At 48.5% G+C, this 20,512-nt stretch overlaps 1 protein-coding gene across 1 annotated transcript in view; it reads right to left on the minus strand.

Annotated features, from left to right (window-relative positions):
- The window catches only part of cds2 (CDP-diacylglycerol synthase (phosphatidate cytidylyltransferase) 2), a 55,473-nt gene that overhangs the window by 13,075 nt on the left and 21,886 nt on the right, over positions 1-20,512 (minus strand). Inside the window, exons 5-11 of the mRNA XM_070866121.1 lie at positions 13,303-13,442; positions 9,943-10,001; positions 8,866-8,948; positions 6,441-6,528; positions 4,290-4,358; positions 922-1,074; positions 212-331 (exon numbers count right to left, since the gene is read on the minus strand). Of these exons, the coding sequence (XP_070722222.1) occupies positions 212-331; positions 922-1,074; positions 4,290-4,358; positions 6,441-6,528; positions 8,866-8,948; positions 9,943-10,001; positions 13,303-13,442 (712 nt within the window). The remainder of the gene's footprint in view (positions 1-211; positions 332-921; positions 1,075-4,289; positions 4,359-6,440; positions 6,529-8,865; positions 8,949-9,942; positions 10,002-13,302; positions 13,443-20,512) is intronic.

Raw genomic sequence — 20,512 nt, forward strand, 5'->3', positions numbered from 1 at the left:
GTTCTTAAAGCTGGGGTGTGGGACTAAATTGGACAGCTCCTTGAAAGATGATGTGATGGGCTGAAAGGCCCCCCTCTGTGCTGTAAGAGTCCATGATTGTCATGGTCTGCTTGTGTGCTGTAGGAGTCAATGTATCTTGCTACTCGCAAACTTTGCACAGTCACTCCTCTCTGTCCCAACCCTTTGCCACCAAGCAGAGGCTGAGAAATACCTTGATTTTGAATGCTCTCTTGAAGCCGCTGGCAAAGAATCCTCCAAATGGGCTGATCAGCGACGCAAAGGAGGAAAGGGCGATGCTGTGAATCTGGAAGGGATACATCCGGACCGTTTGCTACAGAAATGGGACAAGAAAAAAACACAAATAATTCATGGATAACAATTCTGCTCCTTTCACCTTTGAGCACATAGCATTAGGAAGGGCTGACTTTGTGAGCCTTGTTCACCAGCCATGCACATGGAGCAATTACTGGACTATTAATCCAGAGGCCTGGACTGATGATCCAGAGACATGAGTTCAAATCCCACCACGGCAGCTGGGGGAAATTTAAATTCAATTAAATAAATCTGGAATAAAAAGCTAGTATCAGTGACCATGAAACGAATTGTCGTACAAACCCATCTGGTTCACGAATGTTCTTCAGGGAAGGAAATCTGCCGCCCTTACCCGGTCTGACCGATATGTGACTCCAGACCCACACAGCAATGTGGTTGACTCTTAACTGCCCTCTGAAATGGCCCAGCGAGACACTCAGTTGTATTCAAGAAGGCAGCTCACCACCACCACCTTCTTAAGGGCAATAAATCCCTGAGCATGGATTGACAAAAAAAATAGGCAGGATAAAAATAAACAACATCTGGGCCCACTCAAAGTCGGAAAATCAGCCGTTAAAACTCGATGAGCTCACAAAGCGTCGTACATACCCAGCCTAAAATGGAATGCAGGCCGCAGGGGATGGTATAGCTCTGCAGCTGGAACAGCTCGGATGGCTCACAGTCCACGGTGAAACTGTTTGCGTCGTTGTTGAACTCGAACGGGCAGACAAAGTACTTGTAGCCAGACATCACGTAGGATAGCTGCAAAGAAAAAGAGAAAGCAGCGAATGAAAACAGCAGGCCGGCACGGATTTCGAGGGACTGACTATGGTGATGATATAACTCCTCATGACTTTGCACACCTCTATTAAATAGCTCATTAACCTTCTCTGCTCTAAGGAGAACAACCCCAGCTTCTCCAGTCTCTCCATGTAACTGAGGTCCCCCATCCCAGGGGCCATTCGAGTAAATCTCCTCTGCCCCGTCTCCAAGTCCTTTTTCTCCCCATAAAATTTAAAGCAACGGCCTTTCGCCCCCTTCAAGTGCAAGCCATTACCTCGGTAAGTAGGAGAATTGTGCCTATGCCTCTCAAACTGAAAGGGTGAAATTCAGGTTGGGGCTTGGGACAGGAGCAGCAGCATCACTAAAACAGATTATCTGGTCATTATCACATTGCTGTTTGTGGGAGCTAGATGCGCGCAAATTGGCTGCCGCGTTTCCCACATTACAACAGTGACTACACTCCAAAAGTACTTTATTGGCTGTAAAGCGCTTTGAGATGTCCGGTGGTCATGAAAGGTGCTATATAAATGAAAGTCTTTCTTTTCTTTCATCATTTTCTTTCACAACTTCCAAACCCGGTTTTACTGGCGTGGAGACATCCAGAGTAAAGGGCCTGCCTCCGCTCACCTTCTGCTGAAACCCTCATCCATGCCTTTTTTTAAACCTCTAGACTCTACTATTCCAAAGCTCTCCTGGCCTCCCACCTTGCATGCTCTCTAAATTTTAACTCATCCAAAACTCTGCTGTCCGTACCCTAATTCATACTATGTCCCGTTCACATATCATCACCCCTGAGCTCGCTGACCTACATTGGCTACCGCAGAGCTACATCTGGCAATGCCTCAAATCTAAATGTCTCATCCTTGTGTTCAAATCCTTCCATGGCCTTGCCCCTCCCTATATGCATAACCTCCTACAGCCCATGTGAAATGAGTAAAGGACATAGAATAATTACAGGAGATTTTAACTAGTCCTAAATAAACTAAGAAAAAAAATAGCAAAAGGAGTGCATGGAATGGGGATTTTACAATGTGTGCAGGACTCGTTTCTTGCCTAGCATGTAAAAAGTCGAACAAGAGAGGGAGCACTGCTGGATCAAGAAATGGGAAGTGAACCAGAACTGATAAGAGAAGCAAGTGTAGGGGAACATCTAGGCAATAGCGATCACAAGATAATAAGGTTTAAGATAAAGATTGAGAAGGACATTAGTAAGACAAAGACCAAAGTAATAAATTGGAAAATCGCTGATTTTAAGGGGATGAGAATGGAAATTGGGAAAATAAACTGGAAAAATTTACTGACAAACAAATAGAACAGCAGAGGGAAACATTTAAAATGGGAATCAAGAGAGTCCAGGATAAATATATTACACTAACCAATAATGACGCACCATGGATAAATAAATAATGAAGGGCAAAACTGAAACTAAAAAAAAAGGCACACACTAAGTACATAGACAACAAAGGAGAGAGTGATGAATGGGAATATAAAAAGATTAAGAAGTCAACAAAACAATTAGGAAGGTAAAGAGAAACTATGAAATTAAATTATCAAGAAATAGCAAGGTATTCTACAGACAGATAAATAACAAAAGAAAAATCAGGACAGGGATAGGACCATTAAGGGATACCCATGATAAACTCACAGGTAATGATAGTGCAATGGCAGAAATATTAAAAATTACTTTGCCTCTGTATTTACCAGGAGACTAACATGGTGGACATAACATTAGATCAAAAAATATATAACGATATTTAAGATAGAAAGAGGGGAGTTAACTGATAAACTTCAAGAGAATAAAACTCCTGGTCAGGGTGAACTGTATCTGTGCATATTAAAAAGTTAGGGAAGAGATAGCAGAGGCACTATTACATGTTAAAAAAAATATGGGCAGGCAGTTCAACTAATTCTCGGCGTTAGCTGTATACCGAAAGTTACGTCGGCGATAATTGGGCGTTAATTTCTATTTTTAATCAAATATGGGCGTTAAACTCAATCTCAGCGGTTAATTGGGCGGTAACTGAGCAGTAGCTGGGCGAACCCGATGGAAAGTTGGCAGGAAAAAAAATCAAATTATTATTTAAATGGAGAAAGATTGCAAAGTGCCACAGTACAGCGGGACCTGGGGGTACTTGTGCACGAAACACAACAGGATAGTATGCAGGTACAGCAAGTGATCAGGAAGGCCAGTGGTACCTTGGCCTTTATTGCAAAGGGGATGGAGTATAAAAGCAGGGAAGTCTTGCTACAGTATTGGTGAGGCCACACTTGGAATACTGCGTGCAGTTTTGGTTTCCATATTTACGAAAGAATATACTTGCGTTGGAGGCAGTTCAGAGAAGGTTCACTAGATTGATTCCAGGGATGAAGGGTCGACTTATGAGGAAACATAGAAACATAGAAAATAGGTGCAGGAGTAGGCCATTCGGCCCTTCTAGCCTGCACCGCCATTCAATGAGTTCATGGCTGAACATTCAACTTCAGTACCCCATTCCTGCTTTCTCGCCATACCCCTTGATCCCCCTAGCAGTAAGGACCTCATCCAACTCCTTTTTGAATATATTTAGTGAATTGGCCTCAACAACTTTCTGTGGTAGAGAATTCCACAGGTTCACCACTCTCTGGGTGAAGAAGTTCCTCCGCATCTCGGTCCTAAATGGCTTACCCCTTATCCTTAGACTGAGTAGGTTGGACCTCTACTCATTGGAATTCAGAAGAATGAGAGGTGATCGTATCAAAACATATAAGATTATGAGGGGGCTTGACAAGGTGGATGCAGAGAGGATGTTTCCACTGATGGGGGAGACTAGAACGAGGGGCATAATCTTAGAATCAGGGGCCGTCCATTTAAAACAGCGATGAGGAGAAATTTCTTCTCTCAGAGGGTTGCAAATCTGTGGAATTCGCTGCCTCAGAGAGCTGTGGAAGCTGGGACATTGAATAAATTTAAGACAAAGATAGACAGTTTCTTAAACGATAAGGGGATAAGGGGTTATGGGGAGCGGGCGGGGAAGTGGAGCTGAAACCATGATCGGATCAGCCATGATCTTATTGAATAGCGGAGCAGGCTCGAGGAGCCATATGGCCTACTCCTGTTCGTTTTTCTTATGAGAGGCACGACTGTATCAACAGGTGGTAGTGACTCTGAGCTTTTCATTCTGACCCTGTACAAGCGATAATTTATTGACTCTCACCAATATGCCAAATAAGACAGTCGCAAAGAATCCTCCGATAAATCCTTCCCAGGTCTTCTTGGGCGACAGCTGTAAAAACACAGACACAACTGAGGATCAGATCATTCCATTGTTTACTAAAAATTGCTTTGAAAATGTAAGTGGATAGAAGTATCTACAACAAAGGAGGAGATCAAGCTAGAATACAAGTCTTTCTATCTTCTCCTCATTACATAGTATTTATAGCACAGAAACAGGCCATTGGGCCCAACAGATCTATGCCAGTGTTTATGTTCCATATGAGCATCCTCTCACTCCATTTCATCCAACCCCATCAACAGATCCTTCTATTCCTTTCGCCCTCATGTGCTTATTTAGCCTCCCCTTAAGGAGGCAATCTGTCTTGACTTCTTGTGGTGGCGAGTTCCAGAACAGTTCTCTCACACAAGAAAGCAGGGAAGTCTTGCTACAGTTGTACAGGGCATTGGTGAGGCCACACCTGGAATACTGCGTGCAGTTTTGGTTTCCATATTTACGAAAGGATATACTTGCTTTGGAGGCAGTTCAGAGAAGGTTCACTCGGTTGATTCCGGAGATGAGGAGGTTGACTTATGAGGAGAGGTTGAGTAGGTTGGGCCTCTACTCATTGGAATTCAGAAGATTGAGAGGTGATTTTTTTCGAAATGTATAAGGTTATGAGGGGGCTTGACAAGGTGGATACAGAGAGGATGCATCCACTAATGGGGGAGACTAGAACTAGGGGGCATAATATTAGAATAAGGGGCCGCCCATTTAAAACTGAGATGAGGAGGAATTTCATCTCTCAGAGGGAATTCACTGCCTCAGAGAGCTGTGGAAGCTGGGGCATTGAATAAATTTAAGACAAAGATAGACAGTTTCTTAACCGATAAGGGAATAAGAGGTTATGGGAAGCGGGCAAGAAAGACTGGATCAACTGGGCTTGTATTCACTGGAGTTCAGAAGAATGAGAGGGGACCTCATAGAAACGTTTAAAATTCTGCCGGGGTTAGACAGGTTAGATGCAGGAAGAATGTTCCCAATGTTGGGGAAGTCCAGAACCAGGGGACACAGTCTAAGGATAAGGGGGAAGCCATTTAGGACCGAGATGAGGAGGAATTTCTTCACCCAGAGAGTGGTGAACCTGTGGAATTCTCTACCACAGAAAGTTGTTGAGGCCAATTCACTAAATATATTCAAAAAGGAGTTAGATGAAGTCCTTACTACTAGGGGAATCAAGGGGTATGGTGAGAAAGCAGGAATGGGGTACTGAAGTTGCATGTTCAGCCATGAACTCATTGAATGGCGCTGCAGGCTAGAAGGGCCAAATGGCCTACTCCTGCACCTATTTTCTATGTTTCTATGTTTCTATGGAGCTGAGTTCATGATCGGATTAGCCATGATCGTATTAAATGGCAGAGCAGGCTCGAGGGGCCGTATGGCCTACTCCTGCTCCTATTTCTTATGTTCTTATGTTCTTATACAAGGGATCAGCCTTGTGGTGCCTCAGTAACTAGAACTGAACAAGGTGCAGCCGAGCCAGCCAGAGCACAAGACAGTCTGAGACTTCAACGCTACTAATCTGGCACCATCCCCTCTCCTCTACCTAGCTCAACACACTGCCCTTTTTTTTCTTCCAACCTGTAAAGCCTTGCACTTATCTGTATTGTGCACCACCCGCTCACTTGTAAATATTGCTTTAAATGCGTCTGCTACTCCTTCACTGCTTCATCAGACTCTACTTGTTTAATATCCGAAAATTTGACCAACTAACATTGCATCAATGGGCAACGAATATTCACAATGAAGCATGACTTCCACACTGGATTGTAGGGCAATTGTTAGCTGCATATAAACTTGTTAGAAAGGGAAGCTTCACGGTGCCATGTACTCCAGTGCTAGCATCAAGCACTCCCGAGTCAAATGGAGAACAAGTATAGCGTGAAGATCCCTCTACTCCACCCCATAAAGCGCTTCAGCCTCCACTCCTTTTGTAGCTGGGTGCCATTTTCCATTTCCCACACCTGCTTGGAGTGATGTCGCCATTTCAATGCAAACCAAGTACTGAATTGGTGACTTCTAGTTTTTTTTTTATAAAAAGAAACTAAGTTTCTCTCCAACGTGGGCGAACATTTCTTCATTGTCCCCACTGACCTTGATGAGTGGAGTTCGGCCAAAGAAGAATCCAAACATGTAGGCCATGATGTCATTGCAGATCACACAGGAAATTGGCACGATGAACCTGAAAAGCAAGAACGAATGGCCAAAGATAAAACAATATCTGGAGACACAAAGGCACACACCATTTTACTTACACAGGATATACAGCACAGAGACAGGCCATTTAGCCCAACGAGTCCATGCCGGCGTTTATGCTCCACTTGAGCCTCCTCCCATCTTTCCTCATCTAAATCTATCAGCATAACCCTCTATTCCCTTCTCCTACATATGCTTGTCTAGCCTCCCCTTAACTGCATCGATACTATTTGCCTCAACCACTCCCTGTGGCAGCGAGTTCCACATTCTCACCACTCTCTGGGTAAAGAAGTTTCTTCTGAATTCCCCATTGGATTTCTTGATGACTATCTTATTGTTGGCCTCTAGTTATGCTCTTCCCCACAAGTGGAAACATTCTCTCTGCATCCACTCGATCAAAACCTTTCATAATTTTAAAGACCTCTATTAGTGCACCCCTCAGCCTTTCCCCCCCCCGCCCCCCCCCCCCCAAGAGAAAAAAGACCCAGCCTGTTCATCCTTTCCTGATATGTATACCCTCGCATTTTTAGTATCATCTTTGTAAATCTTCTCTGCACCCTCTCCAGTGCCTCTATATCCTTTTTAATAATATGGTAACCAGAACTGTACGCAGTTGGGGGCTCTTGATCTTTATTCCACGCGGAAACCCAAGCCATTCCTTTTCAGGCACTCGAATCAGCAATTGACAATTCTACTCTGAATGAGGCAGCACTCTGTGAAGCTGTGAACTATACTGTTAAATGCAACTCTCTGTGAATGTGACTTGTGACATTTTTATGTTGATCTTCAGGTGCCCAGGACCCACAACCTCGGAGCTCTGTACCCTGCAATGTAGCCTATCGGCCCGGAAATCAGCGCGAACCCGGCCTGCAAGATCAGCAGCAGGCCGGGGCCATTAGAGGGAGCAGCATGCGGCGGTATGCCACTGCAGGGAGCAGCGCGTGCTGCTGCAGGATGGTGGCGGCTGACTGCAGTGCGGGCAGGTACAGCAGGAGCGGCGAGGTCAGGGCAAAGGAGCGGCGAGGAATCGTAGAGGGATGTGATCTGGGCCCAAGAGAGGCGCAAGTTCGGGGCCCAGAAGAGGAGAGGGCCCAGGGGTAACACGGGCCAGCCCACATTGAAATGTGTGTGTGCAGTAGGTCTATGCAGCAGAGCAGGTCTCCAGTTGTCTTGATTAATCCTTGCCACTGAACCAAGACCTAGCTCTGTCAAGCCCGTGTGGTGGCTGGTGTGTAACGGCCACCACACTTTAAACAAATCCACGCACAGGCATCTTCCACCCTTCAACATGTAGTTCAGGATCCGGAATATTAGGTCCTTCATTGAAACAACTGTAAACTCATCCCTTTTCAGCGTGGAAGCAAGTCATCCTCGTTTCGAGGGACTGCCTATGATGACGACCCCGCAGTGGGCTGGCTCAGATGTAGGCCTGCATTTGTGGGTTTTCGACATCCGCTGTTAAGACACAGTGCCTTATCCTGAAGAACGATGACAGGTGTGGGAGAAAGATGGGTTTGGGTTTAGACGGAGTTATGCCAACATTAAGTTGCTAAGGCCAAAGTGTCTTCAAGACATATTGAGCATGGATTTCTCATGTGTGCGGTTGGGAAGGTTACATATAATAGACAGCACAGATACAGGCCATTCAGCCCAATCAGTCCATACCGGCGTTTATGCTCCACTCGAGCCTCCTCCAACTCGATCAGCATAACCCTGTATTCCCTTCTCCCGAATATGCTTATCTAGCCTCCCCTTAAATGCATCTATACTATTCAACCACTCCCAAGTTCCACATTCTCCCCACTCTCTCCATGAAGAATTTCTTTAAACGGCGCTGAGAGATGGTTTAGTGCTCCCATATAATAGGACAATTTAACAACGAAATGTGCTGTTGGTACCTGGTGGTATCATTGCTGCTTCTGCTTTAACCAGGAATCTCAGCAACAGCCAATTCCCCAAAGAGGTAAAAATAGAATTTTCCTCACACCTGAAACTAGTATCACTGAAAAACAGGATGCCTAATCTTGTATTTCACTGATTTTTGTTGTGTGCAAAATGCCTGCCACACTTGCCATATAACAGTCACTGACTTCAGAGGCCATTCATTGTGTGAAGTGCTCGGAAATTTCAACTATGCTGTAAAGCTCCATGGGAAAAGCGTGTTCCCATGGGCTTAAAAATCCCACGCAAAGGAATCCTGTGATGGGGGAACAGGTTGAACTTGAGAGAAGTGTGAGAAACTGCGCCAACTGTTAAAATAGGTTTACACGTGCAATTTAAACAATAATGGAGAATGGAACAAAGTTTCTGGGCTGTCACGTACCAAATCATTCCATCAAAGAGGTTGTGGATGATGAGATGAGACTGAGTGACTACAATCAGCAACGTAACGTGGGTCCAGCCAAACTGTAAAGGAAAAATGGACATCAGATAAACCATAGGAGAGGGCTGTAAAATCAGACCAGATTACAAACATTTTAAACCAACTGAAATTTAAACAACCAGATGTTTTTTTTATTCGTTCATGGGATGTGGGCTTCACTGGCGAGGCTGGCATTTATTGCCCCTCTCTAAATACCCTTGAGAAGGTGGTGGTGAGCCATCTTCTTGAACCGCTGCAGTCCGTGTGGTGAAGGTGCTCCCGCAGTGCTGTTAGGGAGGGAGTTCCAGGATTTTGACCCGGGGATGACGAAGGAACAGACGATATATTTCCAAGTCAGGATGGTGTGTGACTTGGAGGGGAACTTGGAGGTAGTGGTGTTCTCACGCGCCTGCTGCCCTTGTCCTTCTAGGTGGCAGAGGACATGGGTTTAGGAGGTGCTGCCGAAGAAGCCGTGGAGAGTTGCTGCAGTGCATCTTGTAGATGGTGCACACTGCAGCCACGGTGCGCCGGTGGTGGAGGAGGGAGTGAATGTTGAAGGTGACAACCGGTCGTGAATTGGGGTTCCAAGGGTACACAGCACAGAATTCTGCTGTTGGAGGTATTGGGACCGAGCCCTGGCAGGACTGATCATCCTTCTGTGGATAGAGCGAGTATCATACTTTAGGAAGCAGGAAGCTTCACAGACTGGCCGCTATATCGGTCTTCCGACACTGTCGGCTGATCAGCACCGCACCCAAATAAGCACCCGATATGTGATGGAGACTGGCCTTGGCGGGTGATCTCTCTCTAGCTCCGCCTCATTCCATTGCCTCAGCAGAGTAACGACCAACAGGGCGAGACGTGTCAAGTTAGCCCCTGCCCAACACAGAACTCCATTATGGCTCCCCCATTATGGCTCCAGCTTAAGGCTCACCCAAGATGCTGACCAAACCCACCCCCAGATTGGGACGTTGGGCAACGCTGAGCCTGGAGCCGGTTGGAAAGTGTTTTTACTCTGAACGACAGTGAGGTACGTACCATGTAGAACTGCAGTCGGTAATGCTTCTTCACCAGGCTCAGGACAAACATGCAGAACCCTAGAAAGAAAGCAAAGGACAAAGTCATCATCTCGTCCCTTTAACTGGACTTGCAGAAACGTATTTAGTCCTGTTGCAATGAACGGGGAAGGCTGCTTAGTGAAGTGGCTTGTCCCTCTGATGCACACTTCCCCGGGAGTTCGGTCGGTAATTACACCACCCAATGTGGAGCTGCCCCCCCACAGGATGGGAAGGGGCAAAGTGTGCTCCTTGGTTGGTCCTGAGTTAGCTGACCTCCGCTCAGATGGCAGTTGGGTGCAACAATTATGTTCAGCAATGCTGCACTTGGAGATGGGGGCATGTAACATAGAACATACAGCACAGAAACAGGCCATTCGGCCCAACAGGCCTATGTCAGTGTTAATGCTCCACACCAGCCTTCTCCCACCCCTCTTCATCTCTCCCCATCAACATATCCCTCTATTTCTTTCTCCCTCATGTATTTATGATCTAACTTCTCCTTAAATGCATCTATGCTACTTGGCTCAATTTCTCCTTGTGGTAGCGAGTTTCACACTCTAACCACTCTCTGGCTTTCTCCTGAAGTCCCTATTGAGTTTACTGGTGACTGTCTTAACAAAAACAGCCAGAGTTCCGAGTCGCGACCCATGCTGAGAGTGGGGGCCAGGATCAGGCTTGGATGCAATTGCCTCCACGGCCAAATAGCCGACCAACATTCCATAATATAAGAACATAAGAAATAGGAGCAGGAGTAGGCCATACGGTCCCTCGAGCCTGCTCCGCCATTTAATACGATCATGGCTGATCCGATCATGGACTCAGGTCCACTTCCATGCCTGCTCCCCATAACCCCTTAATCCCTTATCGGTTAAGAAAATGTCTATCCCTGAATAGACAATGTCCTGGCTTCCACAGCTCTCTGAGGCAGCGAAGTCCACAGATTTACAACCCTCAGAGAAGAAATTCCTCCTCATCTCAGTTTTAAATGGCCGGCCCCTTATTCTAAGATTATGCCCCCGAGTTCTAGTCTCCCCCATCAGTGGAAACATTCTCTCTGCATCCACCTTGTCAAGGCCCCTCATAATCTTATACGTTTCGATAAGATCACCTCTCATTCTTCTGAATTCCAATGAATTCCCTAGCGCGCACTTGAAAATGGGCCACGTGGTGTGGCTGGGGCGGCCGGAATCAGATGGTGCCTGTGGAACACTAGCCCAACAAGCAACAGCTTCAGGAGAAGGCAGGAGTAAAATTAAACTTTGAAGACAAGGTCCCTTTTGCATCTGGCCAGATTGGCTGCAGTGGTCTTGTTTGGCCCTGCACTATCCTGTGTCCCTCAGGCGCACGCATTAAGCACCTCGCTTCAATTCTTGCCACTTTTCTTGGAAGTGAAACCTCATCTTGTTTAGATTAAAAAGCCTGTGCTGTGTCCTTCCGTCCCCTTGGTTGTTCGCCTGTCCCATTACTCAGAGATACGGAGGGGCTGAGTGAGATGGCAGTAATCTGATTCAAGAGCATGAGATGACCTCAAGCCAGAGCATGCAAGCCCAGCAATTTCTAAACATTATCTGTAACCCAAGATAAGATTAGCTTCGGGTTAACAGTCAGCATTTTCTGTAACGGCATAATTTCACCCAACTTTTGGAGATGCTGAGATACAAAAAAGAGCATTCAATATATTCCTCCAGTAAAAGCATCTGCACGCCACAGACGACTTACATAAGAATTAGGAACAGGAGTAGGCCATCTATCCCCTCGAGCCTGCTCCGCCATTCAATAAGATCATGGCTGATCTGGCCGTGGACTCAGCTCCACTTACCCGCCCGCTCCCCATAACCCTTATTGGTTAAAAATCTATCTATCTGTGATTTGAATACATTCAATGAGCTAGCCTCAACTGCTTCCTTGGGCAGAGAATTCCACAGATTCACAATCCTCTGGGAGAAGAAATTCCTTCTCAACTTGGTTTTAAATTGGCTCCCCCGTATTTTGAGGCTGTGCCCCCTAGTTCTAGTCTCCCCGACCAGTGGAGACAACGTCTCCGCCTCTATCTTGTCTATCCCTTTCATTATTTTAAATGTTTCTATAAGATCACCCCTCATCCTTCTGAACTCCGAGTAAAGACCCAGTCTACTCAATCTATCATCATAAGGTAACCCCCTCATCTCCGGAATCAGTCTAGTGAATCGTCTCTGTACCCCCTCCAAAGCCAGTATATCCTTAAGTAAGGTGACCAAAACTGCATGCAGTACTCCAGGTGCGGCCTCACCAATACCCTGTACAGTTGCAGCAGGACCTCCCTGCTTTTGTACTCCATCCCTCTCGCAATGAAGGCCAACATTCCATTCGCCTTCCTGATTACCTGCTGCACCTGCAAACTAACTTTTTGGGATTCATGCACAAGGACAACCTGACTGCCTGCCTCTCTTCCGCTCTTACATCCGGTCCAGGGTGTCCTTGGAGATGGAGCACGCGGTGTCCACCGGTACGCTCGCGGCCTTCCGCGAGAGGTGGGCACCGGAGGGACTGGAGTGCATCATCACGCCCGGCAACCAAATTTTAATTTGATTTTACGTTTTAAAGTTTAATTTGTTTTAATTGCCGGTGCTTTTAGTGTCCCCCTCTCCTTTTATAGGGGGCACTGGAAAAAGGAAAAAATTTGATTTTAGTGCCCAAAAAAAAAACCAAAAAAAGAAAGAAAAAACAAAAAAGAAAAAAAGGGCCTTGTAAATGTCTGGTGTGTCATCCAGGTTGGGTGGCATGGATAAATGTTTTATGTTTTGCAGGTAGACTCTAAAAGAGGTTAATGCACAAGGACCCCCAGGTCCCTCTGCACCTCAGCATGTTGTAATTTCTCCCCATTCAAATAATATTCCCTTTTACTGTTTTTTTCCCCCAAGGTGGATGACCTCACACTTTCCGACATTTCTCCAGTTAGAACTCCGTCACCGATGGTGACTACGCTCCAAAAGTACTTCATTGGCTGTAAAGCGCTTTGGGATGCCCGATGATCGTGAAAGGCGCTATATAAATGCAAGTCTTTCTTTCTGTATATGAAGACTAATCACACAGCGCTTTGTGTACAGTGTGCACTTCCTGTAAACGTCACGATTACTTCCTGCCATACTTCAGCCCCGTCACTGACTGTCCGTAATACATATTTGACTGTTTAATTAAAAAGTTTAAAAAATAAATGTAGCCCACCAAATCCTGCATGCTCAATAAGACAAAAACGATTGTTTGGCAAGTTGTTGTCTGCTTACTGAGAGATTAAAAGGCCCGCCTGGTGTCACTTTTAACACATTCCGCCAAGCTGATTGGGACAAGCAGGCAGCAGTACCTGCTAGGTAAAGAGCAAAGGAAATGAAGCGATGGTATTTGCTCAGGATCCGCAGGGGCTCCTCTCTCTGAACCAGTGCGAAAAACGTGTCCGTCACTGTCTCCCCGTAGAAGAAGTAATTGGCGCACAACAGGAAATACCTGAGAGAGAAAAACAGTTGAAAAATTTATCTCAAAACTCCTCCAATCGAAAAAATTAAACCCTTTTGCATTAGTGATCAACAAGAACTTGCATTTATATAGCGCCTTTAACATAGTAAAATGTCCCAAGGCGCTTCACGGGACCATTATAAGGCAAAGAATTGACTGCGACCAACACAAAAAGAAATTACGGCAGATGACTAAAATCTTGGTGAAAGAGGTAGATTTTAAGGAGTGTCTTAAAGAAGGAGAGTGAGGTTTACACAGGGAGTTCCAGAGATAGGACCCAGGCAGGTGAAGGCACAGCCAATGATGGTTTAGAGATTTTAATTAACAAAGCGATATCGTGTGCGGAACCATGGAGTCAAGGCATTCTACCCACCCTACACCCTGGGATGGATTGGCGAATGATACTTAAGGGGTTGACTGTGGATGGGCAATGGCAGACATTTAGAGACCGCATGGATGAACTACAACAATTGTACATTCCTGTCTGGCATAGAAATAAAAAAGGGAAGGTGGCTCAACCGTGGCTATCAAGGGAAATCAGGGATAGTATTAAAGCCAAGGAAGTGGCATACAAATTGGCCAGAAATAGCAGCGAACCTAGGGACTGGGAGAAATTTAGAACTCAGCAGAGGAGGACAAAGGGTTTGATTAGGGCAGGGAAAATGGAGTATGAGAAGAAGCTTGCAGGGAACATTAAGACGGATTGCAAAAGTTTCTATAGATATATAAAGAGAAAAAGGTTAGTAAAGACAAACGTAGGTCCCCTGCAGTCAGAATCAGGGGAAGTCATAACGGGGAACAAAGAAATGGCGGACCAATTGAACAAGTACTTTGGTTCGGTATTCACGAAGGAGGACACGAACAACCTTCCGGTTATAAAAGGGGTCGGGGGGTCTAGTAAGGAGGAGGAACTGAGGGAAATCCTTATTAGCCGGGAAATTGTGTTGGGGAAATTGATGGGATTGAAGGCCGATAAATCCCCAGGGCCTGATGGACTGCATCCCAGAGTACTTAAGGAGGTGGCCTTGGAAATAGTGGATGCGTTGACAGTCATTTTCCAACATTCCATTGACTCTGGATCAGTTCCTATGGAGTGGAGGGTAGCCAATGTAACCCCACTTTTTAAAAAAGGAGGGAGAGAGAAAACAGGGAATTATAGACCGGTCAGCCTGACATCGGTAGTGGGTAAAATGATGGAATCAATTATTAAGGATGTCATAGCAGTGCATTTGGAAAGAGGTGACATGATAGGTCCAAGTCAGCATGGATTTGTGAAAGGGAAATCATGCTTGACAAATCTTCTGGAATTTTTTGAGGATGTTTCCAGTAGAGTGGATAAGGGAGAACCAGTTGATGTGGTATATTTGGACTTTCAGAAGGCGTTCGACAAGGTCCCACACAAGAGATTGATGTGCAAAGTTAGAGCACATGGGATTGGGGGTAGTGTACTGACATGGATTGAGAACTGGTTGTCAGACAGGAAGCAAAGAGTAGGAGTAAATGGGTACTTTTCAGAATGGCAGGCAGTGACTAGTGGGGTACCGCAAGGTTCTGTGCTGGGGCCCCAGCTGTTTACACTGTACATTAATGATTTAGATGAGGGGATTAAATGTAGTATCTCCAAATTTGCGGATGACACTAAGTTGGGTGGCAGTGTGAGCTGCGAGGAGGATGCTGTGAGGCTGCAGAGCGACTTGGATAGGTTAGGTGAGTGGGCAAATGCATGGCAGATGAAGTATAATGTGGATAAATGTGAGGTTATCCACTTTGGTGGTAAAAACAAAGAGACAGACTATTATCTGAATGGTGACAGATTAGGAAAAGGGGAGGTGCAAAGAGACCTGGGTGTCATGGTACATCAGTCATTGAAGGTTGGCATGCAGGTGCAGCAGGCGGTTAAGAAAGCAAATGGCATGTTGGCCTTCATAGCAAGGGGATTTGAGTACAGGGGCAGGGAGGTGTTGCTACAGTTGTACAGGGCATTGGTGAGGCCACACCTGGAGTATTGTGTACAGTTTTGGTCTCCTAACCTGAGGAAGGACATTCTTGCTATTGAGGGAGTGCAGCGAAGGTTCACCAGACTGATTCCCGGGATGGCGGGACTGACCTATCAAGAAAGACTGGATCAACTGGGCTTGTATTCACTGGAGTTCAGAAGAATGAGAGGGGACCTCATAGAAACATTTAAAATTCTGACGGGGTTAGACAGGTTAGATGCAGGAAGAATGTTCCCAATGTTGGGGAAGTCCAGAACCAGAGGTCACAGTCTAAGGATAAGGGGTAAGCCATTTAGGACCGAGATGCGGAGGAACTTCTTCACCCAGAGAGTGGTGAACCTGTGGAATTCTCTACCACAGAAAGTTGTTGAGGCCAATTCACTAAATATATTCAAAAAGGAGTTAGATGAGGTCCTTACTACTAGGGAGATCAAGGGGTATGGCGAGAAAGCAGGAATGGGGTACTGAAGTTGAATGTTCAGCCATGAACTCATTGAATGGCGGTGCAGGCTAGAAGGGCCGAATGGCCTACTCCTGCACCTATTTTCTATGTTTCTATATGTTTCTATGTTTCTATAACCCCTGCCACAGCTCATCCGCTGAAACCCTCACCCATGCCTGTTACCTCTAGACTTTACTATTCCAATGCTCTCCTGGCCAGCCTCCCATTTTCCCCCCTCCATAAACTTGAGCTGATCCAAAACTTGGCTGCCCATATCCTAACTCGCACCAAGTTCCGTTCATTCATCACCCCGTGCTTGCTGACCTACACTGGAATCTGGTCATACAGCGCCTCGATTTTAAAATATCTCCATGGCCTCGCAACCGCCCCCCCCCACCCCCCCGCATATCTCTGCAACCTCCTCCAGCCCTACAACCCTCCGAGAACTCTGCGCTCCTCCAATTCTGGCCTCTTGCGCATCCTCGATTTTAATTGCTCCGCCAGTGACTGGAGCTGCCTGGGCCCGAAGCTCAGGAGTTCCCTCACTGCCTCTCTCCCACTCCTTTAAGACGCTCCTTAAAATCTACCGCTTTGACCAAGTTGGTCACCAGTCCCAATATCTCCTACGTGGCTTGGTGTCTAGCTTTTTTTTTAATATGCTCCTGTGAAGCACCTTGGGACGTTTTACTATGTTAAAGCTGCTATATAAATGCAAGTTGGTGTTGTTGCTTGCTCAAAAATGGTATAGGGAGCAAATGACGAGGAATCGCAGATGTAGCTAATTAAACAAGACAAGGACACCAAGTTTTGAAATAAAATGCCCTCTCAATGGGTATTTGTTTCCAGCTGTAACACCAATGGCTGGTCTTAACACGTTCCCGCTGGAATTGAATGGGTTTTACATAGAAACATAGAAAATAGGTGCAGCAGTAGGCCATTCGACCCTTCGAGCCTGCACCACCATTCAATAAGATCATGGCTGATCATTCACCACAGTACCCTTTTCCTGCTTTCTCTCCATACCCCTTGATCCCTTTAGCCGTAAGGGCCATATCTAACTCCCTCTTGAATATATCAAATGAACTGGCATCAACAACTCTCTGCGGTAGGGAATTTCACAGGTTAACAACTCTGAGTGAAGAAGTTTCTCCTCATCTCAGTCCTAAATAACTTACCCCTTATCCTTAGGCTATGTCCCCTGGTTCTGGACGTCCCCAACATCGGGAACATTCTTCCTGCATCTAACCTGCCCAGTCCTGTCAGAATTTTATATGTTTCTATGAGATCCTCTCTCATCCTTCTAAACTCCAGTGAATACAGGCCCAGTCGATCCAGTCTCTCCTCATATGTCAGTCCTGCCATCCCGGGAATCAGTCTGGTGAATCTTCGCTTCTCTCCCTCAATAGCAAGAACATCCGTCCTTCCTCAGATTAGGAGACCAAAACTGAACACAATATTCCAGGTGAGGCCTCACTAAGGGCTTGTACAACTGCAGGAAGACCCCCCTGCTCCTATACTCAAATCCTCTCGCTATGAAGGCCAATATACCATTTGCCTTCTTCACCGCCTGCTGTACTTGCATGCCAACTTTCAATGACTGATGTACCATGACACCCAGGTCTCGTTGCACCTCCCCTTTTCCTAATCCGCCACCATTCAGATAATATTCTGCCTTCGTGTGGATAACCTCACATTTATCCACATGATACTGCATCTGCCATTCGTTTGCCCACTCACCTAACCTGTCCAAGTCACCCTGCAGCCTCTTAGCGTCCTCCTTTCAGCAACTATTGTGGCTCTGAGTTGGGTAGCTCGCCATTATCAGTCCCATTCCGTAACCATCACAAAAGGCAGCCATTGCCCCCCAACCAGAAACTGATTCCATTCTTCCCATTGAAAAGCTAGATCTGAAAAGTTAACTTGAGCAATAAGTTGAAGCTGCTGTAAACATTCAGGTCCCAATAATTTTTTTGAGTCCCAGGTCTGTCTAGGGGGGCAGAGGGCATGAGCAGACCTTATCCTTCAGTTCAAAAACTATTGGTACCTGAATGTTTACAGCAGCTTCAACTTATTGCTCAAGTTAACTTTTCAGATCTAGCTTTTCAATGGGAAGAATGGAATCAGTTTCTGGTTGGGGGGCAATGGCTGCCTTTTGTGATGGTTACGGAATGGGACTGCAGTGCCTGCAACCCACATGACTGATACTATCGTGGGGGCAGGGGGGAGAGGGGGGCAAGGGGCTGCTAAAAGCAGACACTCAGAAAGCAACTTCGAACATTACATTCAAATGTTCAGATATTCAGACAGACACAAATTTATTATAAAGGTAGATTGATATTGTTTCGCCAGTCATCTGAAGTGAATATAAATGCTGTCTTTGACATTTACATTACAAGGACCAACATAAATGTCACAACACAATAACATCGCAGCTCGGGTAGGGGTGAAAAATCTATTTTTTATATATATATATATATATAGACTTGGGGCGGCCCTGAAATCCTCAGTGTAGCACAATCCCAGTTCACCCAGGTAATCAGGGAGAGACAGGGGAGAAATCAGCCAGGGTTCCTGATCTGTATCATTATCCAGTGACTGCTAGAACATGTGGATATTGGGAGAGGACAGGATTGAGCACAGTTGTGATACACCCCACCACCCCTCAACCAACTTGCAACCGCTTACTCTCTAGCTACACATCTGGTTGGGGGGGAGGGAGGGAGTGAGTGGTGAGGTAGGGAGGGAGAGCGCGGTGAGGGAGGGAGATGGAGCGCGATGAGGGAGGGAGGGAGTGGAGAGAGGGAGAGAGAGAGAGAGAGAGCGGGGTGTGAGTGAGAGAGAGAGAGAGAGCGGGGTGTGAGAGAGAGAGAGAGAGAGAGAGCGCGGGGTGTGAGAGAGAGAGAGGGGTGTGAGAGAGAGAGAGCGGGGAGGGAGAGAGAGAGAGAGGGAGAGGGGAGGGAGAGGGGGAGGGAGAGGGAGGGAGGGGAGGGAGGGAGGGAGGGGGAGGGAGGGGGAGGGAGGGGGAGGGAGGGGGAGGGAGGGGGAGGGAGGGGGAGGGAGGGGGAGGGAGGGGGAGGGAGGGGGAGGGGAGGGGGGAGGGGAGGGGAGGGAGGGGGGAGGGGGAGGGAGGGGGAGGGAGAGCGAGGGAGAGCGAGGGAGAGCGAGGGAGGGGGAGGGAGAGCGAGGGAGAGCGAGGGAGAGCGAGGGAGGGGGAGGGAGAGCGAGGGAGGGGAGGGAGAGCGAGGGGAGCGAGGGAGGGGAGGGAGAGCGAGGGAGGGGGAGGGAGAGCGAGGGAGGGGGAGGGAGAGCGAGGGAGGGGGGAGGGAGAGCGAGGGAGGGGGAGGGAGAGCAGGAGGGAGGGAGAGGAGGGAGGGGGAGAGCGAGGGAGGGGGAGGGAGAGCGAGGGAGGGGGAGGGAGAGCGAGGGAGGGGGAGGGAGAGCGAGGGAGGGGGAGGGAGAGCGAGGGAGGGGGAGGGAGAGCGAGGGAGGGGGAGGGAGAGCGAGGGAGGGGGAGGGAGAGCGAGGGAGGGGAGGGAGAGCGAGGGAGGGGGAGGGAGAGCGAGGGAGGGGAGGGAGAGCGAGGGAGGGGGAGGGAGAGCGAGGGAGGGGGAGGGAGAGCGAGGGAGGGGGAGGGAGAGCGAGGGAGGGGGAGGGAGAGCGAGGGAGGGGGAGGGAGAGCGAGGGAGGGGAGGGAGAGCGAGGGAGGGGAGGGAGAGCGAGGGAGGGGGAGGGAGGGCGAGGGAGGGGAGGGAGGGCGAGGGAGGGGGAGGGAGAGCGAGGGAGGCGAGGGAGAGCGAGGGAGGAGCGAGGGAGAGCGAGGGAGGGGGAGGGAGGGGAGGGAGGGGGAGGGAGAGCGAGGGAGGGGGAGGGAGGGGGAGGGAGGGGGAGGGAGGGAGAGCGAGGGAGGGGGAGGGAGAGCGAGGGAGGGGGAGAGCGAGGGAGGGGGAGGGAGAGCGAGGGAGGGGGAGGGAGAGCGAGGGAGGGGGAGGGAGAGCGAGGGAGAGCGAGGGAGGGGGAGGGAGAGCGAGGGAGGGGGAGGGAGAGCGAGGGAGGGGGAGGGAGAGCGAGGGAGGGGGAGGGAGAGCGAGGGAGGGGAGGGAGAGCGAGGGAGGGGGAGGGAGAGCGAGGGAGGGGGAGGGAGAGCGAGGGAGGGGGAGGGAGAGCGAGGGAGGGGAGGGAGAGCGAGGGAGGGGGAGGGAGAGCGAGGGAGGGGAGGGAGGGCGAGGGAGGGGAGGGAGAGCGAGGGAGGGGGAGGGAGAGCGAGGGAGGGGGAGGGAGGGAGGAGGGAGGGGGAGGGAGAGCGAGGGAGGGGGAGGGAGAGCGAGGGAGGGGGAGGGAGGAGCGAGGGAGGGGGAGGGAGAGCGGGGGAGGGAGGGAGAGCGAGGGAGGGGGAGGGAGAGCGAGGGAGGGGGAGGGAGAGCGAGGGAGGGGGAGGGAGAGGAGGGAGGGGGAGGGAGAGCGAGGGAGGGGGGAGGGAGAGCGAGGGAGGGGGAGGGAGAGCGAGGGAGGGGGAGGGAGAGCGAGGGAGGGGGAGGGAGAGCGAGGGAGGGGGAGGGAGAGCGAGGGAGGGGGAGGGAGAGCGAGGGAGGGGGAGGGAGAGCGAGGGAGGGGGAGGGAGAGCG

Source organism: Pristiophorus japonicus, chromosome 22, assembly GCF_044704955.1.
Source record: "Pristiophorus japonicus isolate sPriJap1 chromosome 22, sPriJap1.hap1, whole genome shotgun sequence".
Taxonomy (NCBI): domain Eukaryota; kingdom Metazoa; phylum Chordata; class Chondrichthyes; family Pristiophoridae; genus Pristiophorus; species Pristiophorus japonicus.